Source organism: Phyllostomus discolor, chromosome 6, assembly GCF_004126475.2.
Source record: "Phyllostomus discolor isolate MPI-MPIP mPhyDis1 chromosome 6, mPhyDis1.pri.v3, whole genome shotgun sequence".
In the NCBI taxonomy this organism is placed as follows: domain Eukaryota; kingdom Metazoa; phylum Chordata; class Mammalia; order Chiroptera; family Phyllostomidae; genus Phyllostomus; species Phyllostomus discolor.
The window spans coordinates 381380-406962 of NC_040908.2; the positions used below are offsets into that span (position 1 = coordinate 381380).

Sequence of the window (25583 nt, forward strand, 5' to 3'; positions counted from 1 at the left end):
GGCCCTCCCGGGCCTGCACGCCCAGGGCGCCCCATCCCCTCGTCCGTGTACAGTGAGCCCTCCCGTGCGGAGTCCAGGCACGGAGACGCCGTGTCCGCCCGGAAACCCGTCGGAACCCCGGCCAGCGCCGCAGCGCGTGACCCGAAGGCAGCGCTTCTCGGTGGCGGCACCCACGGGGGGGCCTGTGACGTCCACTGGGTGTCCTTGGGGGGGGCAGGGTTTCCTTCCGGCACCTGCACACACACAGGTCGCTTCTCACGGCCTCGGCCCCCCCAGCCCGCGTCCCCGGGTTGTGGCTGTGAGTGCGAGGCCCACGGGCGACGAGGGAAGAGGACCCGGCAAAGCCCACCGACCGCCCGCCCTCCCGTCCAGCTCCAAGACCGAGGGGAGCTGGGCTTCCCCCCCAGACAGCGTGGGGAGCTGTGAGGAGACAAACTCGGCGCGATGTCACCATTGCTGCTGCCACCGGCTGCGGGGCACGGAGGGCCCGGGGCTCTGCCTGCCTGGGTGACTCCCACTGCCCCTTGAGCTGGCATCGCGCCCATGTGGGCCCATCGGCAAAAGCCTTGCCCTCTGCCCCCGGGACCTCGTTCTGTTCTCACGTGTCTGTTCGACTCCGGGTGCCTGGGACCCCGCACTAAGGAACAAAGAGCCAGGACCGGCGCCCGGGGCCACGCGGGCCCCAGAATGATCAAACATCGGGGGCTCGAGAGCCCGACGCCGCGTGACTGGGCCACGGCTCATCCCTCAGGGGTGGGGTGGCATCTGGTGGGTGGCCCCGGAGGTCGCTGCACAGCCCGATGCGTGGAGGGCGGCCGGGTCCAAGGGGAGGTGGCAGCACAGTCCCCGTCGGGTCCTGGGGGAGCCGTGGACAGGCAGCTGGTCACCGGGGCCCGGACACCCTGTGGGTGCTCTCGGGACAGCGTCGTCTTCCCCGTGAACCCACTCGGGGCGAGTGCTGGTCCGACGGGGGCACCGCGCCAGCCCCTGGCCCTGGGACACCCTGGGACCGCGCAGGGAGTGAGACTCGGGGTGTCCGGCTGTGTCACCAGCCTTTCCTCTGTGACAAAGGCAGACGGCGCCACCTGCTGGCCGACGTGGGGATCACAGCCTCGGCCGCTGCTTCCTGCCGGTGCTTTACCTGCACCGGATGGGAGAGCCACCGCCCTCCGTTCCCGTCCTCCGTCCTCGCACGGGGCAGCCGCTTGCCGTCCCGGCCTCTTGTCCCTGGAGTGACACAGCACCACCTCGGCCCTCCGCTGCCCCTCAAGGAGCCTGGGTCCCTGTGGGCTTGCCCAGCCCGGGGTGAGCGCCGACCCTCACCCACCCAGGTCAGACGAGGGCCCCACGCAGGACGCAGACCGCCCACCTGCTGCTGGGTCGCTGAGCCCGCTCGCCCAGCGCCCGCTGAGGGGCGGCGAGAAGGGGCAGGGAGCAGAGGCTCCCACAGCCACCCCTCGGCACCCGCAGCTGCCCCTCGGCACCCGCAGCCGCAGCCGCAGCCAAGCTGGAAACGCGGGCCGTGGCCCGGGCCAACCAGAGTCCAGGGGGAGGGGAGGCAGACAGGCCCCCCCCCCTCCTCGGTCCACCTGCTTCCCTGCAGGGCCACTGCTGTGCTGGCCCGCTCGGACCAGCCCGTCTCGTCCACGTCACCTGCAGTGACGCCATGTGTCACACGATGCTCGCCCAGCGCTCTGGGTACCAGGTGGCCCAGTGGCCTGGGCCGTGAAAGCAGCCACACAGAGGGACCCGGAAAGAGCACCAGCAGTCTCATCGGCAGACCTGGGAGGGAGCTGGCCCGTGTGGCCCTCCGTCTGGGGGCAGCCGGGGGGAGGGAAAGCCTTGCAGAGAGGGGCCCCTGAAGGGCTGCTCCTCAGTGCAGGGTGGGGTGTCCCCGGGGCCTGGGCCTCTGCTTTCCTGGGCAGCGTCCCGTTCCGGGCAGGACTTGTCCGCTGGGGGAGGGGGAGGCCAGCCCCTGGGCGGGTGCCCGGCTCTGCTCCCCCTCCTCCCAGCGGGGGAAGCCGTGAGGGGTGCAAGCCAAGGAGGGCGGCCTGTGGGTCCCGGGTCAGGGTGGCTGGATTCCCAGACCCACAGTCCGCAGTCGCCCGGCACCCGGAGGCGGGGACACGGCCACCAGACACGGCGTCCCTCTGGCGACACTGAGGCCGGGACAGGGTCCCAGGCCCAGCTGACTGCCGGCCTCGCCTGCCCCCGCCAGGTCCCGGAACCACCCTTAGAGTTCTGGGTGATGAAACGACATCGTCACCATAGAAGCAGAGTGGATTTTAAACTTAGAGGGAGACAACGATCAATCAGTAAACGCTTAAACTACAGTATGAGGTGATTCAGCTTTACCAAAACTGTTGATAGATTTTACATGTACCTTTTTTTTTAGGTGTCTTCTAGGCCTGTCTAATTTTGCATTAACAGGGTATTCTTTAAGTGGCTTTGAATTTATTTTTAATTTGAAGAAGAACATTCTGTGTCTGTTGATGCAGCGACAAGAACTGTGAAAAAGCCCTGGCTGGTGTAGCTCAGTGGATTGAGCGCAGGCTGCGAACCAAAGTGTCTCAGGTTCGATTCCCAGTCAGGGCACATGCCTGGGTTGCAGGCCACGGCCCCCAGCAACCGCACATTGATGTCTCTCTCTCTCTCTCTTTCTCCCTCCCCTCTCTAAAAATAAATAAATAAAATCTTTAAAAAAAATCTCAGTGTTAAAAAAATTAAAAAAAAAAAGAACTGTGAAAAATAAGAATAAAGGCCCCATCAAAAGACTGCGCCCTTCTTTCACCGCCTGGCAACCCGGCTGCTCATTTCCGTTCGCGGCCACTGCTGCTGTGACTTCCGGGGGAGGCAATGTGGGCTGTCGCAGCAGCACTCGTTTCCAGGGAGGGAAACGTATTTTGCACGCTCCGAGTTCTCCACGGGTGAGCTTCCGGCCACTTGGACTGGCTTAGGGGAACGCAGAGGGGCGGGGAAAGCGGGCAGCCAGGCGGAAGGAAGGCCACAGCCCACACAGCCTCCAGGTTGCCTCTCTCGGCCTTCCCGAAGAACAGCGCAAAATGCAAAAACGTTGCCAGACTTGGAGACGTTGTCACAAAGGCGACTTTTTAGGGGAGGCATGATCAACGTCGGCCCACACAGTGAGTCAGGGCGTCACCCCGAGCCACGTGCAGGCTGGATGAGACTCTGGGCTGGGGTCCTCCGGGGCATCACGGGTGCCCACACGACACATGTGTCTTTGGGCTAAAAACCCAGACGACACTGGAACCTCCAGGGCCGATCTGGCCCCCCAAAGGGGGTACATTTCTGGTCTGACCCCGCTGTCCTCGGGACCTCTGGCGAGCCTGGCCCTTGGACAGGCAGGGGCAGAGCAAGGACAATGGGCAGGTACGGGAGGTTGCCAGGGCGGGAAGCCTGGGTGCCCAGCGACGGGGGAAACAAGGACCCTGCCCCTAGGTGGCCTTCCCCCCCCGCCAGGGCATGTTGCTGCTCATTCAGTCTAGACCCCCGCCCTGGGCTTTCCTCCCCCAGGGGTGACATCTAGGCCTCAGTGGTGTGTCAGCTCGAGGTGCATAAGAGCAGTTGGGAGGTGCAGACCTCAGGCCCAGCTGCAATCACTAAGGACCCCTCCACCGCCCCCTGCACCGGCCAATCAGTGGAGACCAGGACCCTGACAGGACTCACCTGGCTGCAGGATATTCCACTGGGACCCTCCCCTGGGCCTGCCTCTAAAAGCCCCGCCCTTCAGAGCCCTCAGGCCGCCCTGGCCGGGTTGGGGGGTGGGCAGAGGGGGCTCGTGCACAGGGTCAGGAAGGCTGGGAACAGGGTACGTGCCCCGTGCAGCAGGAAGTGAAAAGCCAGAATTCGATTCTACCTGTGCGGTTGGCGCCAACGTGCCAAGTGAAACTCCCACGTTGAAAACATTTAAAAATAAAGTGAACGACTAAAAACGGATTCATGTATTTATTGTTTTACAAAATGGGATCGTGGAGAAATTCTGCTTTGTTCCCCTGGCTTCCCTGCAATGCGGGTTCTCCCCCAGGAAAACACCTGCGGTAACATCGTACACCTGCTCTGGAAGTCCAGCCAGAGGGAGCGAGTGGGTCCGGAGGGCGTGTGCGGGGCTCCTGCTGGGCGCACGGCCTTGGTTCCCCCGAGGCTGATTTGCAGCCCGCTGCGCGCACGCGCCGCACCTGCGGTCTGAGCGCCACGCGGAGGCGCAATCGGGCCGAAGGGTCTGCAGCTGCGGACCAGCAGCCGCCTCGTACTCTTCGCCCTCGGGCGTCATCTGAGAACTGCCGCGCGGTGGGGACGGGAGTCCGGGTGCAGCAGGCTGCGTGGGGGCGGGGGCGTCCCGGAGCAGGTGGCACGCGGGATGGTCACCGCTGCCTCTTCCCTCCAAGGACACTGGCCTCTGGGATGCACAGCTGACCAGGGACCATTCTGGAAAGGTTCAATGTAAAACGAATTCCTGCAGCTGCGCTCGCGAAGGCCACTGGGGGGCGGCACTGAGCAGCCCAGCGTGCGCCCCCGGGGCGCGTTCCAGCTGCGCGCGGCCGGACACACCGGTTCCCAATCTACTCAGCGCCGCGGCGTCCCTGCCTCTGCGCTTTGGGCGGTTGTTTTCCGCCGGACGGAGACGGCGCCCCGGCCCGTGCGCCTCCTTCAGCCTCCAGTGCTGCCGGCTCGGAGTCCTCGTTAGGGAATGGACAGTCTGTGAAAACGGTAGGTTTCTACCAGAAACACGCAGCACAAGGGTGCACCCTAGTCGGCGGCCGAGCACGTGAGTTCGCGGTCGCTGGGCTTGGCGGCACAGAAGACCTGGGAACACAGGGTGACCGCGATGGCGGGGGGAGGGGGGTGACGTGCGTGTGGCCGAGTGTGCTCGCGCGGTCCCCCTCCAGCCACGGGGAGGAGGGACGTGCAAAGTGAAACTCTGCAGAAAGCAGGGCGGGGGGCCTGGTGGGGAAGCCCCGGTCAGTCCGCCCAGGTGCGTCCGGCGGGGGAGAAGTCCCAGGGCGGGCGCTCAGGACGGCCTCAGGGAAGAGCACACCGTGACCTCTTTAGGCAGATTGAAAGGGCATCTCCGCCTCCTCACCCCGGGCGGCGGGGCAGGCGGGGCAGGACGGCCAGGCCTTGGGTGGGGTGGGGCTGGGGTGGGGAGGAGGTTCCCAAGAGGACACGGGTGAGGCTGCACGGGCTACCCCTGCCCGGGTGCCGGCCTGTCCGCTCCTCGGGGCTTTACGTACAAGGCCCGGAGAAGTTCAGTTAGCTGTGGGAACTCTGCCCGCAATGACTTAACACGGAGAAGCCAGCAAGTGGCAGAGGTTTTTGGAAACGTTGTGAATGAGGACAAACAGGATCCCAGCAAGCCCGAGATGGGGACAGACGGCTGAGCAGGCAGGACAGCGGGAAGGACGCAGTTGTCGGGCCCACAGGCGGCACGGGCGCGGAGGCGGGGTCTCAGCCTGCCCCGCCCGCGCTCCCTGAAGGTGTAAACGCGGCTGGTTGCTGTGTTCCTGCAACCACTGTGACTCGTGCGCGCTGGCGGGCTTCCCAGCTGCGGGACTAGACTAACCAGGCCCCAGACGCAATGCGCGGACCGCGGCGGTAGTTACTAACCCACGGAGACCGTGCTCGCGGTCCCGACTCCCAAGTTCGGCCTGGAGGCGGGACCTGACTCGTACGCGCGGGACCCTGGGTCCCAGCAGATGGCCCGCGTGCGTAACTGGGCTCAGTGCAAAAAACGTACTTTCATGGTGATGCTAAAACAGCAGAAAATAACCCCGAGTTCAATGTATAGATGAAAAAACACTCGAACAACAACTGTTCCCGAGCACCAATGGTGTGAGTGGGGGGGAGCGGTCGTCCCACCTGCGCCCCCCACCCCCGCCAGGCAGACCTGCCACGCCCAGCAAGCAGGGCGCCCAATGCCACGGAGGGCTGGAAAGAGGCAAATGAACCGTCATTATTTACCCCAAAATGACTGTATATGTAGCAAACCTCAAAGAATACTTTAGAAAGCTATTAGAGTTAGTAACTGAATTTATCAGGATTTTTATTTAGATGCAAAGTCAACACCCAAAATTTAACTGCGTATCTGTGTATGAACCACACACAACTAGGAAGTGAATTAAAAAACCAGAATTCACAATGGTACGACATAACAATAAATCTAAGGAGAATGTGCAAAATCTGTAGAGAAGACTACAAAACATTGGGAACCTACAAAGTCATCCCTAAATGTAGAAACAGCCCTGGCTGGTGTGGCTAAGTGGTTTGAGCACCGGCCTGCAAAGCAAAGGGTCACCAGTTCGATTCCCAGTCAGGGAACCTGCCTGGGTTTCAGTCTAGGTCCCCAGTAGGGGGTACGCAAGAGGCAACCACACATTGATGTTTCTCTTCCTCCCTTGCTCCCTCCCTCCCCCTCTGTCTAAAAATAAATAGAATATATTTTTAAAGATTTTATTTATTTTTTAGACAGGGAAGGGAGGGAGAAAGAGAGAGACAGAAACATCCATTTGCGTTTGCTAGGGGCCGTGGCGTGCAACCCAGGCATGTGCCCTGACTGGGAATTGAACCTGCGATGCTTGGGTTCGCAGCCCAAGCTCAATCCACTGAGCTATACCAGCCAGGGCTAAATAAAGTCTTTTAAAAAACCGGAAACACTTCATGTTTTGTAAGAGGATCCAATGTCATTAAAAGTGAACCCAAGTCGAGGACACACGGTCAGCACCCCCATGGCTCCCCCATCTGCGTGGAGTCCAGGGACCAAGGACTCGGAGCCAGGACCGCCGTGGGCCGTCTCCTGAGGAGCCCGGTGGCACTGGAGCCTGCGGCGGCCGGGAGCCACTCTGGGATCCGAGTGTGTCCCGAGGTGAAGATGGAGGTGGCCCAGGGGCGGAGGTGACGGCGGGGCTCACTCTGGATCGGTGTGGAAAGTCATCTCTGTGTAGTTACAGCTGACCCAGAGCCAGGAGGCCCCAGGGGATGAGCTCCCTGTCACCAAAGGCATGTAAGCAGAGGCCGAGCGTCCTGCTGGGGGGTGCCTGTCACAGGAATGCCGCTGTGCGACGGCCCCGTGGGGAGCTCTGCCCGCCGGGCTGGGCCTCGGGCGGGTCCTGGACAGGAGAGGGTTGGCGTGTCCGTCCGGGCGTGTCCGTCCGGGTGCATCCAGTGTGAATGGGGGCCGGGAGCCTCAGGCGTCAGCAAGGCACTGCCCCCCAGCGGGCAGCTGCAGAGTCGGCTCCCGGGTGGGTGGGCTCGGCGTCCCGGGAGCAGAGGGAGCCCACCCACCGGGGAGCCCCCGCCCTGATCCCCATATTCGCCTCCTGGACGGAGCCCCCCCGGATGCTGTGCTTGGAGGCACTTATTCAGCCCCCAGCAAGTTCCAGAGCAGACAGGTCCTGGAGCCCTGGACACCCCCGCTTCCCAACCCCACCCCGTCATTCCTTGTGGACACCCCACCCCACTGGCTGTGCGACAGCCGAGTCCCGTGGAGCCCCCCCCGCCCCGGCTGCCCCTGTGCCCTGCAGAGCCAGCATGGCCGCGGCCCCAGCTGGCCAGCCCAGAACAGCCCACAGGGTCCGAACTGAGATCAATGGGCTTTTCTCAGGGGGCACTGAGGCAGAGGAGGGCCCGGGCTCCCCACACGTCCACGGGTGGGGACGCAGGCCCAGCACGGCCCAGACCCTGAGACGCTCTGGAGGCTCCGGGAGCCGCGTGGTGGGCAGCTGGGGTGGGGGGGGGGGTTGGGAGGGGTCAGCAGGTGGTATCCCCAGAGAAAGGCCTGTTCTTCCCAAGGGGCCGAGGGCCCGGCAGCTGCGTCCCCGCCCAGGGCCAGCGCGGGCAGGAAGGCAGCTGCCTCTCCCCGGGAGGCCACGCCTGCGGGCGGGTCGGCCGGCGGGGCGCCTGGCGCCTGTCCCTGCCGCCGTGCGGCTGCCGTCCTTGAGTGCAGGGGCGGTGCTCACAGGGAGAGATTCCATCCCCGCCAGCAGATGGCTAATCCCGACTCGGGGTCAGGGCCGGGTCCGGCTCCCCAAACGGCCCCTCGGTTTCTTCCGAGGCCTGTGCAGCCACAGCAGGTGCCGGCCTGGCCCGGGGCCAGCTGCCCTCTGGGGCCCCAGGGAAGGTCCTGGAGGTGCCCCTCCCACCCCCCGGTTCCTGGAAGGCTCTGAGGTGGCCCTGGGGCAGCCCGACCCCCGAGAGCGGGAGAGTGCACCTGCCCAGGTGGCCCCGGAACACACAGGCGGGCGGGCAGTGGTGACCAAGAGAAGGCAGGCTCGGGCCTGGTTTCCCCGACCCCGCCTGCCCGGCGCCTGGGACCCAGTGGGGCCCTCCTCTTCCCATGCCACACGCAGAGCAGCTGTGCGTGCTGGGCCGGGGCGCCCCCCACCGGCAGGCAACCCGGGGTGGAGGGGACAGCCCGGGAGCCCCGAGCTCCACAGTCCGCCTTTGCTGCAGGAGCGCTGGGAGGTGGGGGTGGGGGTGGGGGTGGGGGGAGGCGGGGCTGGGCGGTGCATGCGCTGGGCTGACCAGCAGGGGGAGCTCCTGCAACGGCTGCCAACGCGAGTCACGGGTGGGCGGGGCCGGGGTGCGGAAGGGACCGCTGGAGTGGCTCGTTGCCGCAGCTCCACGGGCCTGACCTCCGCTCCCGGCTGGGGGACCGTCCAGGTCCCTGCCGTCTTGCTGAGCAAAGGTGACACTTGGGGACAATGGCAGGAACTCAGGTCCCCACGGGGGCACTCGGGGCGGTCTGCGGGAAGCACCTGTCAGTGTCGGGAGACCCGCCGGCGGGAGCGCCGCGTGACCGGGGTGGGGGTGGGGGCAGGGAGTGCGCGGGGGAGGCCGGCGAAGCGTCTCCTAAACGAGTCCAGCGCGAGCGCCGGTCCGCCCGCAGAGGACGGCCGCGCACCCACCACGGCTCCCCGAGCAGAGCCGGTGCGCCGGCCCGCAGACCCCTGCGACCCCACCGCCCGCCGAGGCCCCGTCTGTGGGTGACGTCAGCACGTCCTCCAGCCCCAGGGACGTCGGGCGTGGGCGGTGGGGCGTCGCTCGCGGGCCTGACCCCTCCGCCGTCGTCATGGTGGCAGTCAGCGCCGCCCCACGGGGCGGGGGGCGCTTGCCCCCGGGGTCCCCAGGGCAGAGGGGCCCTGGGGTGTGGTCCACAAGCTTGCGTCCCCGGGTGATCTCGGAGGGCAGAGCTGCAGGGCCGCGGGCCCGAGGGGCGCAGACCTGGCTCCTTCTCTGCAGGAAGGGGGCCCACGAGGTGGGGGGGGGGGTGGCGGGGGCCAGGGCCGGGGGCGGACCCCCGCTCTGCACACAGACAGCTCCCGGCAGCTCGGGCGTCTGCGTGTGCACTTTCCCACTGGCGTTACCGTGTCTGCTTAGAAAAATATCCTACAACGTGGGTCATCCTACAGGCTCGGGGCTCCCTCACGTGAGCAGACAGCCAGCACTCGGCGGCCGAGGCCCTGCACCCTCCCGCGTTCCGGTGCGTTCCGTGTGGAAGTGGGAGGAGTCAGGGTTGGGTCTGCAGGGACCCGGGGGCTCCTCTGGGCCGGGGCCCCCGCCGCTGGCCCCCACTCCGGACGTCCTGGGTAGGCGAGGGCGTCTGGTGGGAGCTCGCCGCCGGACGCTCGGGGCCTCCCGGGAAACAAGGGCGGCGTGCCCGGCTGCTTCCGGTCTGTGTGAACACCAGCGTCACCACACACCGTCCTCTCGAGACCGAGCCAGGGGACCCGGGGGCGCCGTCTCCGCGGTGGGCGAGGCTGCGTGCAGGGGCCACCGCGAGGGCACCTGCCGTCTCCGCCCGCTCCGCGCAGGACCCCGCGGCGAGCCCGGGGGGTCCACCTGCCGCTCCCGAGGCCGCGGGCGCCCCGTCTCTGGTTTAAAAACGAACGAACAAACGAGGAGGTTAGGTGGCTCGGCCAAGGCCACGCGGCCGACAGTGGCAGCAAGTGACCCTGCGTCACACTGCAGGTGTGAGGACCTGCCTGGGACCTGTGCCGCTCCGGCCCGCCCACGGGCTCCGCACAGGCGAACCCGAGTCCCAAGTCAACCTGCCGTGGAAGCCACCTGGTCCCCATGGCGGAGGAGGGTGTGGGGCCGAGCCGGCGCCCCCCAGATCCGAGGCGCAGAGGTGCCTGGGGACACGTGGCAAGCATGGCCCCCACTCCCTTCTCACGTGTCCCTGCTCTGAGCTCGGTGACCAGCAGTGCTGGCCGGGGCCATTGTCTTAGCCGATTTCTGGCGCAACGATTTCTAAATTATGGGTTCTCCGCGTGTCCCCAGGGCCCGGCGGCAGCGCGTCCGGGTCCTGACTTGCAAGCGAGGACGAGATGACGTGGACACGTGTGTGCTGGAGGGAAGTGGGTATCTACAGAGCCTGTGACACCGGGTCGGGCAGCGGTGGCTGGCAGGGCTTCAACGGGGGTGATCGGACCTTACACAGACCTGGCCCGGGGGAAGCTGGCTGGAAAGAGCCCCGCCCACGAGACCCGAGTTCACATCCGTGTGGGCACAGGAGAGAGTGTCCAAGGAAGAAGAGAAGGTCCCCGCAGAGGAGCCACCCCACGTGCGGGCCGACACCGGGCAGTCACCGCAGGGTCCCCGCAGACGAGAAAGGGACGCGGACACCCCGTCCCCGGCCGCCCCTCCCGGGGCGGGGCGGCCCTTCCTGGCAGCGCGGCTGGAGGAGCCATTAGTCTGGTGCTCGGAACCGGACGGAAAAACCGGCCCCGTGAGGTCGCTCTGTGCGCCCGGGGACATGGCAAGGGCAAGGACAGGAGGGGGGGCCGCTGGGGGAGGACGAGGGGGCGTGCGGCTCCGGGTGGGGCTTCCTTCCTCGCAGCCGCGGCCTCGGGCCGAGGACGCCAGGCCCCGAGACGGCAGGTAAGGCCGAGCTCCCCTCGGCGGACCCGGAGGCTGGCGCTTCTGGGGACAAGGACACGGCCCGTTCGGGGCTGTCGGTCACTCCGATGCTGCCGCCGAGACTCAGGGTGGCGACCGCGGGGACGGATGGGGGCCGAAGGACAGGCCCAGGTCCGAGCAGGGCTCCCGGAACCTGCTCTTCACCTGCAGGCGGCCTGGTGTCGCCGGGGCCGCTCTTCCTGGAATCACTGGCCAACCCTGAACCTGCTCACGCCCGCGACCCCTGACCCTGACAGGCTCGGTCCTGCCCACCCCTCTCCAAGGCCCCAGGGTCTCCTGGCTGCAGCTGGGTAGTGAGGTGCTGAGACCCCCCAAACACGTTAATGTAAACCTCAGTTTGGGCAGATGAGGGGACTCCTGACACTGCCGGGGAAATGCATGTTTTCTGAACACCAAACACCTCGAACATGCGCTCCGAGGCCTCTGTGGGAGCCGCCTCCTCTCCGCACCACGCCGTGCTCTCCCAGGGCGCAGCCCGACGGCAGGCCCCGGGGAAGAAGGACGCCAGTCTCCACGGGAAAGTGTGGCCCGTTTATTCGAACTGAAAGGCATCGTTACATAGTGCAAACGTCTCTTTGGTAACGTACTGGTTACAACGAGCACAGAGCTGTCGGCGACAGTCGGGGACGTAATAACAGATACTTTGCTTCCCGCCCCAGCGCCTCCCGCCCGGCCCACGGCGCCCACGCTGCCCGTGCGGTCACACCTCGCCCCGGGCTCCCCGCCTGCGGCTGCGGCTGGGCCTCACTGTGAGTCGCCCCCGCAGGGTACGGACCACCACCAGGCACTCCCCCGAGCCTGGCGCCTTACCACCCGCGTGCCGCCCCGGGCGCCCGGACCGCGGCCGCCTCCCGGAACCACCCCCCTTCCAGCCCCCAGACGCCGGCTCCCAGGTCACACAGCTCAGTCTGACTCCGCGTTTCAGACGAAGCCCCGTGTCCCGGGAAACGCCGCCCGCTCCGACCTGCGACACGGGCCGAGAAGTCGGGCTGACCGGGTTCAAATCCACCTCGACGGTGCCCAGGGTGGGAGGCCAGCGCCGCCCCGGAGATGCAGCACCCCCAAGGCAGAAGGGACACCCACTGGGTGGAGCTGGGCTCTGGCACCGCCCACCACCTGCCGGACACGGAGACGTGCACAGCGAGGACACGCACTGTCGGTGAGCCCAGCCGAGCGCCGACTCGCCGTGTCCCCGTGGGTCTCCGCATGGGAGGGAGTGAGGGAGGGCGGGTCTCTTGTCCGGCCCCCAGGGACAGACTGCCCGGAGCCTGGACTGCTCCACGCGGCAGAACCTCGGCTCCCACACGTGGCTCGTCCGGAGGGCGGCCCGCGTCGTGCAGCCGTCGGCACGCACGGGCTCCTGGGGCGAGAACCGAAGTCTGTCCGACGACCAAGATGAACGTTCCTGGAACACCCGGCTGGGAGTCGGACTGTTCGAGGGGGGCGACGCCGGAGAACCAGGGTTCGACGTTCCGGAGGGAGGCGGGAGGTCTCTGGTCGTCAGAGAGAGTGTGCCCTGAGGTGTGACAGCTGCTCGGCCCCGGATTCCAGGACACCTGCTGGGGGGGGAGGACGAGTCCCCGGCCGAGCTGACGCCGCCACCCCGGGGGGCTTTCACAAAACGCCCTGCGCTCCGGGCGTGCGTGCGGCTGAGGTAAAGGGCGCTGCTCCTCCGAGGCACGCACACGCCCCAACGGAGCCCGCGGTGCGGGAGCGGTCTGCGTCTGGTCCGCAGCCCAGCAGCAGGCGCAGCCAGCTCCAGCCGCTCTCTGAGTGGGGCCTGATGACCTGAGTCCCGTGTGCCGGGGGCAGAGGAGCCTCGGGGGCCGGAGAGCAGGCATCGGGGTCCCTGGGGCACCGGGGCCTGCTCCGCTGGCCAGAGACAGAGCCCTTCTGCAGACGGGCACGTCCCCCGCCCACAGGCTCCAGGCCAGGGCCCGGCGGGCGGCTGTCCGTCGGGAGGCACGGGGGCGTCTGGGAACCCCTGCAGGGGCCTAAATGACTTAACTGTGCAATTTAATAGTAGCACCGAGTTTTCGTTAAAAACATTAAATAAAAACCTGAGAATCTAACGTGAAGTCAGGACTCGTGTCTGCTCCTGCCGCGCAGTCTCTGCTCCGAGCCCCCGCGCTGTGTCCGCAGCGGCCGCGTCCTCGGCGTCCTCCGGCCTGCAGGCCCCGCCCCGGCCGCTGACCGCAGGGGACACGTGGAGGGGCTCTCGGAGCACGAGGGGTCTAAGGCCGCACTCCCGGGCTGTCCTTCGGGCAGGACGGACAACAGGCTCCGTCCACTCTCTCAGGCGCGGGGCAGTCGGCGGGCTGGCAGGCTTCCACGAAGCAGGTGACCTGCCCGTGCTGGGGGGACACGGGGCGGACCGGTCAGCTCCTGGCCCCCACGCCCACGTCCCGCTCGGGCCCCACCCCCTCCCCTCCGTGCTCTGCTCCCAGCTTCCCGTCCACCTGTCTGCAGGCAGACCCTCGTGCACTGACCCCGGGGCCCAGAGACGCCCCGGGGGCCAGCCTGCCCTGCAGGTGCACGCACACCAGGGGCCAACCTTGACGGTGGCGGGGGAAGAGCCCACACCCCCCAGGGAGGAGGGAGGAGCCCCTGCTGCCCAGAGGGCCCCGGAGGCGGCCGCACTCACTCGGCACTCGCAGAGGGTGCATGCGTCTCGCTTCCACCTGGCGCCGTCCGCGTGGGGCTCCCCGTCCGCGTCCGTGCACTCGGCCGCGCTGAGCCGAGACTCAAGTTTCTTTATCTGCGGAGCCAAGGGGTGTGCGGTCAGTCCGGGGGGCCTGTGGCCCCGGCCCCCCCAGGGCGCAGGCGGACGCCCCCGAGGGCTGCGGGGAGTGCGGGCCGGCTCCCCCGACAGCTGAGTGTCTGCCCCAGGGCTCCGCAGTCGCGCTGCCCGCCTCGCCTCGGGTCGGGAGTGCCCACGCCCCAAGTGACGGGAACAGCCCCCGAAACGTGGAGGCGAGCTCAGGAAGGGACGGAGGGAACGCTCTCCCAGGACTGGGGGCTGGAGCCCCTCGGGGACGGCTGTCCCGCCATGGCTGCTCGAGATCACAGGCCGTGAGTGGCCACCAGCCTGCGGCAGCCTCCCTGAGAGGAGCCCCCTCCCTGGGGCGCCAGCAGGGCGATGGTGGCGGGTCTGGGTCCCTGCACTCGGGGAGTCTGGCAGCCCGGCCTGCCCCCCTCCAGCCTCCGGGGGAGAAAGTGGACATCCCCCTCGAAGCACCGTCCCCTGGGTCCTGTGTCACAGGCGACCGGCCCTCAGCTGATGACGAAGGAGACCGGGACGCCGTGGCCCTGGGACCCCCGTGAAGCCTCCGTGCCACCAGGACACCTGGACACCGGACGGCAGTGGCCACGACAGCCACACATGCAGACCTCCTGGTGCCCACTGACCTGGGGCCACCAGCAGCCAGTCCCTGACCTCCCAGGGCCACACGACCCCGGGTCACACCCTGTCCCTGCCTGGGACGACCCCGCCCCTGTCACCCGCGTCACCACCAAGGGGGCAGCCACTCTCAGCCCTGTGCCTGAGTCACCGACGCCAAAGCTACCGGACCTTGGCCGCAGGTCACCCGCGGGGAGGGAGGGAGAGGAGGGGCGGGGGGAGGGTGCCGCTGCCTGCCGCCCCCGGCAGTGAGGAGCCAGGAGAAGCCGCGGAACTCAGACCTGCCGGCCTCAGAGATGACCAGGGGGACCGGGACCAGGCGAGGCGGCGAAGCTGTGGCTGTGGCCTGCCGCCCCCGCCCTGAGCAGCCACTAAGGCAGGCCCCTGCTCTGGGCCCTGGGGCGTGGACGGGTGAGGAGCACAGGGCGAGATTCCACCCTGCGGGTGGCAAAGAGGTCACCCCGCCACAGGCCTGCACCCCTGGGCCCCCAGTGCCCACACCAGCCTGGGCTGCGTCTCTGGCTTGGGTGATGGGGCCCCTTCCTGGTGATGAACCTGGCGGGGCCTGCAAAGGCAGAAACTAGTTCCCCGAGCGATGGGGAGGAGACCATTCCTGTTTAGCAAAACCCGCCGACCCTCTGAGGAGAGCCTGGGAGGCCCCGAGGCCCTGGCACTGGGATCCATACACAGCGCAGACGGGCCGGACCTCAGAGCCGCCCCAGACCCTCCCGGGGGCCGGGCTGCACCTGGAGAAGCGGCCGCAGAGCCGGCCTGAGGCCCGAGTCGCCTTTGCAGCCCCACCCCCGAGCCCGCCGCTCACACCTGCGATGTGCGACACCCACCCCCCATAGCGGCAGGCGGCCGAGGGTCCCGACCACCGGGACACCCAGTGACCCAGTGGGGCTCAGCCCCCGACGAGCCGGGAGAAGAGCAAGCAGACAGGCGACGTCCCCGGACCACAGGGAAGGGGCGCTGGCAGGAGTCACACCTGTGCGGTCGGTCACCCAGAGGCGAGCCTGCCCTTGCGCACGGAGGGCGCGGGGCCGGGGCAGGGCCGGGGCCCGGGTACCTGTTCCCTGAGATCGCTGATGGTCTTCTGCATCTCCAGGACGAAGTCCCGGAAGTCGCTCGTCCCCGGCCCCTGCGGGTGCTCGGAGGAGGGGGGGGTGGCGTTCCTGGGACGCTCGCCGTGCTCCCCGACACTGCGGGAGGGAGACGGGAGGATGCAGCATGACCTCAGTGTGTGTCGCACCACACGCACACCTGCTCACACTCACGCCATGGACCGCCGGCACCTGCGTCATTCATCCAGGGGCGGGGAGTGCGAGGCGGCTGTGGGGACGTCCCCACCTGGGGCCCAGGCCCTGCCCCGAGGTGTGGACAGTCCCACCCCCGGGGCAGCCGTACCTCAGCGTCTTCCCGGGCCCAGCCTCCGGGGTGGGCTCGTCCTCCCGGTAGCTGAACTCCAGGGACCGCCGGCCTCGGAAGTGGTAAGAGAAGGCGTGGAACTGGCCCCTGGTCCTGCAGTCTGAGCAGAGAGGGGTGTGGTCACCTGTGCTGGCTTCCCGCCCCCACACACCCCCTGGGGTGCTCAGGGCTGGGGTGCCACTGCCCTGGTGCTGGGGCCACTCTGTGCGACACACCCTACAGTGCCCACCATCCCACCAACAGTCCCGTCCACACTGTGTCCACCTCGGCCACCCGGGCCAGAGCCCAGCACAGGCCGGGATGGGGCTGAGGCCACAGGCGGCCACAAGGGGCCCTTTCCAAGTCCTTACGTCTCCAGGGCCCGGGAGGCGGGTGCGGGGTCCACCGCACAGGACAGCGAGGCTGTGCTTGCCCCCGGGGAGGGGCCGCCACCCGCCCCCAGGATCCCCAGACACTTCCTCCACGTCCCGTTCAGCAGCTGACCCACAGCTGGACCCACATCACACCCTCTGCTCACTGGCCCAGGCCCCTGGGTCATCCAGGACAGGCCTGTGCAGGCAGAGAGCCAGGCCCCGAGTCCGTCAGCAGCTTGGAGTCCCAGCCCCACTCACTCGGGGGACAGCAGGCCCCGGCTGAAGGCCCAGCGGCCCAGGGGCTCACAGGCAGCTTCCTGACCGAGCAGACAGCACCTGCCCCCCACGCATCCTCGTCGGCGTCGCCCGGGGCGGGGCAGGCCTCCAGGAGGTGGCCGGGCAGCCACCCTGCTGGGTGCTGGGCGCCAGGGCCCCGGGCAGGGTTGTGCCTGGGCCGAGGGAGGCGCCGCAGACAGGTCACCTGGAGGGCAGACGGGGACGCTGCCGTGACAGGGGTGACAGCTGGGGCCGGGTGGAGCCTGTGACCCAGACCCAGGGACAGGCTTTGTCCACGTGGGGGCTCCCGATTTCAGCCCCAAACAACTTGGGTCACCTGTGGGGAGTGGCGTGGTACCTGCGGCTCCCTCCACTGCTTCATGAAGAAGTGTAACGGTTACACACACGCGGACACGTGAACACGTGGACACGCGGACAGGCGCCCCCACACACAGAGCACAGAGGTACATGGCACGTGGGGAAAAGCATCGACAGCTGATGGGTCTGAATGAAGCACGAAAGTTCTTTGTGATGTTTCAATAATTACTGCAACTGTTTAAAAATGGTGTGCGTGTGTCTGCGGTTCTGTGTGTGTGTGCGCATGTGTGTACACGTGTGCACGTGCGTGGGTTAGTCCCTAGGACCCGGCCATCCCCAGAGAAGTTGCAATTCCAACTCTGGTCGAGAGAGGGAGCCTGCAGGCACCGGGAGCGCACAGGTCGCTGCGGGGGCGGGGCCTTCCTTACGTAGGTGGGGGGGCGCGTGCGTGGGCGAGCGAGGCCTGTGCGTACGAGCTGCGCACGGAAGGGTGGCCGCGGCACCGGCCTTCCTGGAACGTGGGCGTGACCGCGAGGAGCGGCCCACGTTCAGTCCCACCGAGGCTCACTCGTCTCTGCTGCCGCGTTTCCGACGCGGCTCCGCGGCGAAGCCCAGAAGGTGTCCTGGGCGCCGTCGGCCGTCCCCGGTCCGGCGGGTGGTGGAAAGGCTCCCGGCCACGGCCTCGAGGACTTGGGGGCGTCTGAGGAAGCACGGAAGGCGTGGCCCGGCTCCCCCCGGGCGGCCAGCGGGCGCGGCAGTCACCGGACACGGAGGTTTACCTGCGGACGGCTGGCTGCCCGGCGCTCTTCCTGGAGAACCGTGGCTGCATCTGCGCACGCGCAACAAGTGCCCCGCCTGGGGTGGAAGTGCTCCCGGGAGCGTGGGGAGCGCGGGTCACGGCCGCCGCACACGTCTGCACACGTCCGCGCGGGGCGGGGCGGGGCGGGCCAGGGCGCGTGTTCGCGACAAACAGTGCGACGGCCCCTCGGTCGTAAGGCGGGGGCGAGCGGTGTGCCTCGTGGGCTCACGGCCGGTGCCTGTGCCGGGCCGATTATCACTGTGTGGCCTGCTGTGGGTGGGTGCTGGCCCTGCACACACACGCACGGAGAACGCGGATGGGGGCAGGCATGCTCACGTCGCACCCGCTCGCACGCACAGACGCCAACACGGCCGAAAACCACTCGCGCGGACGACCACCCGCACCAGGAGAGCGCAGCCACAACCACCGCGGAGGCCGTCTCCTCGGGACGAGGAGGAGGGGCCGGCTGGAGCCCCCCCACTCTGTGCCTCCCGCGTCCCTGCGCTCAGCATCCAGGCGCGGACGGCGGCGACCCCTGGGGCTGCAGGTTCGGGCCACCCCTCTCGCGCCCCCCCACCCCCGGCCCGCGCCCTCGCCGCAGGAGAGCAGGGTCCGGCGGACAGCTCCTGACGGTCCCCGGGTGGGACGCTGCACAGGTCTCCGGTGACATGTGAACGAGGCCACAGCCCCGCTCAGAGGGCAAGTAAAACCCGCGGCTCCCACGCGAGGGAAGTCGGAGCGAACGCAGAGGCCGAGGGGTGGGGCTGGGGCCCCAGGAGCATCCGGGACGGCACAACCAGGATCGCCCGAACGCCGGGGGCCAGTCCCTCCCCACCCCGAGGGGGCGAGCAGCTCCCGAAACCAAGACCCCTTCCCTGCTCCTGCAGGGTCTTCCCACCCCTTCGGGGCAGAACGCCCTTTCCTGCCCGGGAGGTCACTAGAGACGTCTGGGGGCGCAGGCTCCTCCCCAGCCCGCACTTGGGGGCCGCCGCGCTCCCCTGCGGCCCCTCTTCCACATACCCCCCCCCACCCCGTGAGGGCCCCGCACAGGGACGCGGACAGACGGTCTGGAAGAAAAGCCGGGAGCCCAGCCCCTCAGAGACTCGTGTTCCGTGCACCTCGCTGTGGACTTCAGCTGCTACACACTCCCGCCCCCGAAAATCCCGCGTGAAGACGGTGCTCTGGGTCCCACGGGGTTCCCGGCCCGGACACAGCCCATCAGGGGAGGCCCGGCAGCTGCGTGCCCTGGCCGCTGCCACCGCCCTGCCGACCCGTCCCACCTGCCGGCCCACGCGCGGGTCTCTGTCCCTGGCGGCGAGCGCGGCCCGCGGCCCGCAGCGGGGACCAGGGGTCTCGGGGGAGGGGCACCTTCGCAGCAGTCCTGCCACAGCCGCAGGTCCACCCTGGGGATGTCCTCGCAGCTGCCGTAGCCGTGCGGGAGCTCCGCCACCCGGAACACGTCCCTCTGCACGCGTGTGATGTTGTCGGCGTTGTCGCACAGCACCCTGGCCAGGGACGTCTGCCTGATCTGCGTCAGCTGGGCCGGCGAGAACACGCCGGGGTTTTCGTACCAGAGCCTGCGTTCCGGGAGGAGGGCGTCAGGGGGAGCCCCGAGGCTCCTAGCCCCCCCGGGGGGTGGGGGGGCGGGTCAAAGGGCCCCACTCGGGTCCCAACAAGGCAGACGGACGTCACTGGTGTCAGTCAGCCGGGGGCCCCTTGAAAGTGGACAAAGCGGGGCTCCCCCGTCCCACCCAAACGAGAGCGGCACAGTCCCGAGCAAACTGGGAGGGCCGCACGGGCCCCTTCCCCATGCCGGCGCACCGCCTCCCACCTGCCAGCAACCGGGGCCTCTCCCCCTGCCGGGTGGGCCACCCGCTCCAAACTCCCGGCCTGCTTCTGGGGGCAGCAACACTGGAACAGCCCGGGGGCGTGGCAGTGCCTGCGAACCGGGTCCCGGTCCATTCTGGGCCGTGGTGGCAGGCAGGCAGCCGATGGGGTGAGCTCGAGGCGTGGTGCCGACCCTTCCTCCTTGGCCCAGAGCGTGGACACAGGGTCACCCCCCACCCCCGGCCCCGCTCCCTCTGCCCCCCACTGCCCCCCGCCCCCAGAAAGGCGACTGAGGAGCGGGCCAGCTCACCTGTCCCCGTCCCGGAGGCGCTTGAACTGGGTGCTCAGCAGGCACAGCAGCGTGGGGCCCAGGCGGCTGCCCGGCACCAGGTCCTCCACCATGAGGGCCGGGAACAGGTCGATGTTGAGGGGGGACCCGTACAGCCTGAAACACAACACACCCACCCCCCCGAGCGACGATGGTCACCGGGACAGGCGCACGGCAAGTACCGCCGAGTGGTCCCGTGAGACTCAGACCTTCGCTTGCACAGGTATCTTTATCTCTTCAGCACGCTCGCCCTCGTGCTGCGAGTGATCCGCCTACTTTCTGTTTCTGTACAGGGTGGGGCTGCAATTGTTTGTGTGGAAAACAATACAGGAGTTAATACCAACGATACAGGCACAAACTGTTCGCTTGTGCCCCACCCTGTATACGTGCATCACACACACACACACACACACACACACACACACACACGTGCACGCGCTGCTACTAGTTCGGACGGCCAGAGGCCAGGAGGAGGAACCAGAAACCACGCCCCTGGTGACTGCTCAGAGACTCGCGCTTGCCAGCCCTCCCTGTCCCCTCCTCAGACGGTGTGGACGGCGCACCGTGCAGGGCCGGAGACACGCTTTAGAAAACTGGGATTCTGCTATACGTTGGAAACACATCTGTCGTGAAGAAAGTGTTTACTAAGCAGAGACCACGTAAGAAGCGAAGAGAGCGAGCTGTAAGTGTTTAAAAACAAACACCTGCACCGGTCCCTCCTGTCCCTTGGAAGGAACGAAGGGCTCACAAGGGAAGGGCTGACGGTTCACTGCACGCAGGTCTCCCCCGGCCCCCCCCAGCCTCCTGAGAACGCTGCAGTGGCTACTCAGAGCCCCGCCCGTGACGGAGACGGCTCTGCCGCCTCGAGGAGCAGGCGGTGGCCAGCGACGAGGCTGCCACGGCTTGGTCCTCAGGTGCCACTCGGCACGCGACTCGGGGCCACGCCGCTGCCACCAGCCTTCCGTCCTTCCGCGAGTGGTAAGTTACGCTCCCTTTCTCCAGGTTCAAGGACGCCCGGGCGGGGGGGCGGGAATGCGGAGATAGAGTGAGAAAGAGTCTTTAAGTTGTCTGTGCCCCCCACCAAGTGCGTCTGTTGGAATCGCCCCGGTCTTCTCCCAAGGAAACTCCTGGGGTGGGGTCCTCCCCTCCTGCTGCTCCCCCCACCCGGTGACCCACCAGCAGGGGCTCACCGGACCACGCTGAGCCAGGGACACCAGACTCGCAAGGAGCTTCTCCTCGGGATGGGACAGGACCTTCCCCCACCCCGCCAGCTCAGGGCACCAGCCTCGGGCGGCACCCAGCCGGCCAGAACACAGGGCCCTCGACTGCCGGCGGTGCCCGGCCGGAGCGCAGTGCCTCCAAGTGTTCTGGAATAAGTCTGCCAAATGAGGGAAACGGCGGGGTGGGGTTTGCATCAGTCTGGACCCCGGAAAAAAGCAGCACATTTAAGCGTCTGAGGAAGAGACAGTTCAGATAAACCCTAACTAAGCAGAATTGTGACCGAAGGGTCACTGTGCCAGTGGAACACACGTGGCAAAGGCCAGCAACCCGATGACACGTAAACCCTGGAACACATCCCACTTGGGGCATAACCTGCATTTCGTCACGACTTGCAACAAGTTGCACGGAAAGTCCTTCTCCTTGAGAACACACGGGAGACCCCTCAGGGGACCGCGACTTCGCTTTAGCGTCAAGTGAGTAACGCAAGAGCAAGGAGCTTACTCCGGGCGGGCTGCAGAGCCCGGAGACGTGCAAAGCGCAGCTGTCGGGGCAAGTTTTCTTTCTTTTCAGAGCAGGTCTCCCTGCACCTGCGTGGCCCCCAGGGGCGCCCGCAGGGCCCTGCTCAGCCGCACCCGCAGCTCCTCTGACCCCTGGCTGCGCACACAGACCCCCACACAGGCAACGGCAGCACCCACGCACCCGCACTGACGTTTACCCAGGAGATGTACAACCCGGCTGGCTCCAACTCACCGTCTGAGCTTCTCCCGGATCTCGGGGTTTTTTATCTCGTTTTTCAGGTCCTCGAAGGTGTGGGCGGACGACAGGTTGCAGTAGACGCGGTAGTCGTGGTAGGGCGGGATGCCGTGGTCGCGCCCGCGCTGGATGTTGATGGCCGCCAGGTCCAGGGCCACGGTGTGCGCCATGGAGAAGAGGCGCTCGGTGAGCTCGGTGTTCAGCAGCTGCGAGGGCACGCGCATCTTGCCGGGCACCCCGAACAGGCCCCGCAGCAGCGGGTCGATGCCGCCCTCGTTGACGATGCGGAACGGGGAGAAGAAGGCCTTGTGCAGCGGCACGTGGCCCTGCGCGACGGGCTGGAAGTCCTCGTCCAGCCGCTGCAGCACGGGGTTGATCAGCGTGTGGCCGAAGCGGAAGGCGGCGGTGGCGAAGGCGTTGAAGATGCCGGCGTTGACGCCCGGGTCGTAGCCGTGGTACTCGCCCAGCATCTTCATGCCCACCTCGCCCAGCACCTTGGGGAGCCAGTGCTGGTAGGTGATGTGCTGCACCTGCGCGCCCACGATCTTGCGGGCCTCGTGGTACAGGGTGTCGCCGTCCCAGTGCGGGTTCAGCGCCAGCAGCTCGGTCGCCACGCGGTTGTGCTCGCGGAACCACAGCGTGTGCATGCTGGTGAGGCCCAGCTGCTCGTTGGCGCGGTGGTCGCCAGCCAGGAAGCACGGGATGGGGCTCTCGCTCTCGTCCCGCATGCACTCGGTGGGCGGCCCGCTAGCGAAGGGCAACAGCGGCTTCCCGGATCGCTGCGCGATGCCTTGTCGCAGCAGCCCACGCTGGCTGGCCAGGTCGCGCACTGCGCGCGCCTCGTGCTCCGAGCTCCCGTACACGTTGGAGGCGTCGATATAGGAGGTGAGCTGGTTGATCTGCTCCCGAGGGTACACGGAGTTCATGAGCAGGGAGGTCATGCCGCTGCCGCACACCGGGCTGGAGCGCACGAAGAACATGCACCGTGCACCGTTCCTGACGCGTGGGTCGTTGGGTGGGATGGCGAGCGAGAAGCACGGGGGGTCGTTGCTGCACACTGAGCTGCAGTGCTGCCCGTCGGAGAAGCGGGCCTGGCTCAGGGCCACCACCGTGGAGTCCAGGTCGTGGTCCAGGAACTGGCCCCACTGCATGAGCATGTGGGTGAACTGCGCATCGGGCGTGATGGTCTCGGTCCCGATCAGGGTGGTGGACACCAGGCGCGGCATGGGGAGCGCGTGCCCGTGGTACAGCCGGCCCGGGTTCACGCCCCGAGGGGTGTTGAAGCCATTCTCGTACACAGCCTTCAGCAGGCGCTCGAAGGCGGTCAGTGAGGCGCCCCACATGGGGTGCTGCAGGTTGTTGCAGGTGCCGTCGTGCGTCCGGTACTTCTGGTGGAAGCACATGTCGGAGCAGTTGTTCACGCGCCGGTGCGCCGTGCAGCCCGACAGGTTGGCAATGAGGCTCAAGTACTGCGGAGACACCAGGTCGTTGTAGTGGTAACCTGCAGGGAGGACAGGGACGAGCTCACGTCCCCCGGACGGCACGCAGACCAGCCCTGGGCCCTCCGGGGCTTCCCAGCCGTGCCCGGGGGAGCCTCCCCTGCAGCGTCTCGCCGAGGCCTCGCTGCCTCCATCACCCAGCAAGCTCCGGGGCCCGCAGAAGGGCGCCACCCCCGAGCACGCTCACAGGGGCGCGCACGCACGCACGCACGCAGGGGCGGTCCCAAATCCGCAAAGGCTCCACCCCCGCGCGTGCTCACAGGGGCGCATGCGCCCCTCCGCTCAGTAGGTCCCGCTGCCAGGTTCTCCATCATCAGTGCATCCGCTTTCTAAAGCGGGTTACTCAGGGTCAGACCTACTCTGCGTACTTCCGACCGACACAGAAAGGCCCTCTCCTAGGGCCGGTGTCTGAAACACCCACGTGGAGGCGGTAGGGACCTGGGGGTGAGGAAGTCCCACAGGTGCAGGGACCGGAAGTGCGCGCTGTGCCAGGGGCGTGACTCCAGGCTCCGGCCGCCCAGAGGGGCGTGTCCACCGTGCCCTGCAAGGTCGGGCGGGCGGGGCGCGCTTCCCGGACACAACAGGGAGACCGCCAAGTCCGCCTCTGCTCGCGGTTACTGTGTGGTCTCAAAATTCTCGGTCTTGACCGTCCAAGAAAACCGGTTCCGCCCGCAGGTCCTCTGGGCCTGGGGGCGATCTTCCGCCCTGTCCCTTTGTCTACAGCAGTGGCCACGGACCCCGCAGGGGCCAGGCGGAGCCCAAACAGAGCACTAGCGGCAGCCGCCCTCCAGGGCACGCTCCAGAGACACCCAACAGCCTCTGTAACCGTCACCGAACCGAGGGGCAACTGACAGGACCCACACTGCCACCCCGACTGTGCCCTTCACAGACACGTGGGGTACGGATGCTGGGGCTGCGGGCGCGGCCACTCCTCCGCCCGGCCGGCACGGGGCGGGGCGGCACTGGGCACTGACCGGTGCCGTTGAGGTCCACCATGAGGCCGTGCCGCACGTGCTCCTGGATCAGCTGCAGCGTCCGCTCGAATATCTCGCCGGCGCGCGCCTGCTCCACGGTGTAGGGGTCCCTCGGGTAGCGGAACAGGGCCAGCAGGTCGTTGGGGGTGCGAGGTCGGCTGGTGACAGCCAGGGCAGAGGGAAGAAGGGAACCGTTACTGAGACAGAAGTCCCCGCCTCCCAAGTCAGAACCGCCACTGAATGGCGGGCACTACCGCTCTGGGGGGTGGCCGTACCTTGCTCATCCCGGGTGGAAGGCAAGAAAACAAACAAAAGCAAGAGACACTAAAAACAAAGTTAGTCAGGTCCGTGGCGAAACGGGCATTGCACTTCAGGTCAGACACGGGGAAAACACCTCAGCCGGCCGAGACGAGCACACACCCCAGGGGCTCGAGAGACACTTGGTTTCTGCCAAGTCAGTGAGCAACAGCGCAAGGACGAGCTGCTGCTTTGAGAAGCGTCTCATTCGTGAGTCATAGGTCAGTCTCCGCTTAGGAAGGACGTGCCTGTTGTTTTACCCCCGCGGAGCGGGGCCCGCCCGGCTGGTGATGTCTCAACCGAATGTGTCTTCAGAGGAGGGAGCAGGTCACAGCCTGTACCCGAAGGGCCCGCACCCCGGACCCCAGGGCCCCGGGGACGGGCCAGCCCTGCCCCGCCTGCCCAAAGTACCTGTCAAACAGGTGTGTCCGAGTGGAGTTTATGGCCCTGTCGACGGTGGCGATGGCTTCCACGATGGATGTGGCCACAAACGGGTCCCCGTTCCGACTGACGTCAGGGACTAGGAGACACAGAGCCGCACGTTGGCTGGAGGGACCGGCCCGGCCCCCCATCCCATCTAGACGCGACATCACCGGGGCCAGAGGCACCTCCCCCACCAAGTGCATTTCCGTCTCCCACACGGAGCCGGTCCCCAGCTGACAAGCGACCAGATGCTGATTTCAAACATAAGCACCGACTTTTCACTTGTGCCGGCAGGCAGCACGCCTGAAGGACAGGAGAACACAGCTGTGACCTCCAACAGTGACAGCACAGGGACCACGCGGTCACTCAGGCCACCCGCCAGGCACAGTGGCTGATGAGGTCTGACTCCCCGTGGGCTCTGTCCGCTCTCATGCCCTCGGCCCGCTCGGCCCTCCCGCCTGGGCTCCCCACCATCCTCCCACGCATCTCGACACAGGTGCTGTCACGCTCACATGCACGCGTGCTCACACCCATCACACACGATGTAACTGTGGCCCCGGGGGCTGCTCCCCGTCCAGTTTCCTCTTCCCTTTTCCTTTTCCCTTGGTGTTCCGGGACCGAGAGCTCCTCACGCTCAGCGACCTCGTTCCCGCCCATCGTGCATCTTTTGAAACAGCGTGTGTGGGGTCGAGGTGTGCACGTGGAGGCTCACGGTGAATACACTGGGACCTGGCACGCCCCGGGGATGTGCT

General features: G+C 67.2%; 1 protein-coding gene across 3 annotated transcripts in view; it reads right to left on the bottom strand.

Moving 5' to 3' along the window:
* Positions 1-10741: 10741 nt before the first annotated feature.
* Positions 10742-25583, bottom strand: part of PXDN (peroxidasin) — a 52916-nt gene continuing 38074 nt past the window's right edge. For 2 of the 3 annotated variants that reach the window (XM_036027623.1, XM_028516559.2), the window contains 9 exons: positions 24820-24928; positions 24112-24269; positions 21636-23139; positions 19647-19781; positions 18878-19086; positions 15743-15863; positions 15405-15537; positions 13580-13693; positions 12930-13289 (listed from right to left, as the gene is read on the bottom strand). In XM_036027623.1, the coding sequence (XP_035883516.1) occupies positions 13170-13289; positions 13580-13693; positions 15405-15537; positions 15743-15863; positions 18878-19086; positions 19647-19781; positions 21636-23139; positions 24112-24269; positions 24820-24928 (2603 nt within the window). In that variant the 3' untranslated portion in view covers positions 12930-13169. Of the gene's footprint in view, positions 10754-12062; positions 12074-12929; positions 13290-13579; positions 13694-15404; positions 15538-15742; positions 15864-18877; positions 19087-19646; positions 19782-21635; positions 23140-24111; positions 24270-24819; positions 24929-25583 lie in introns of those variants that run through there. The other variant, XM_036027622.1, reaches the window with a different exon arrangement.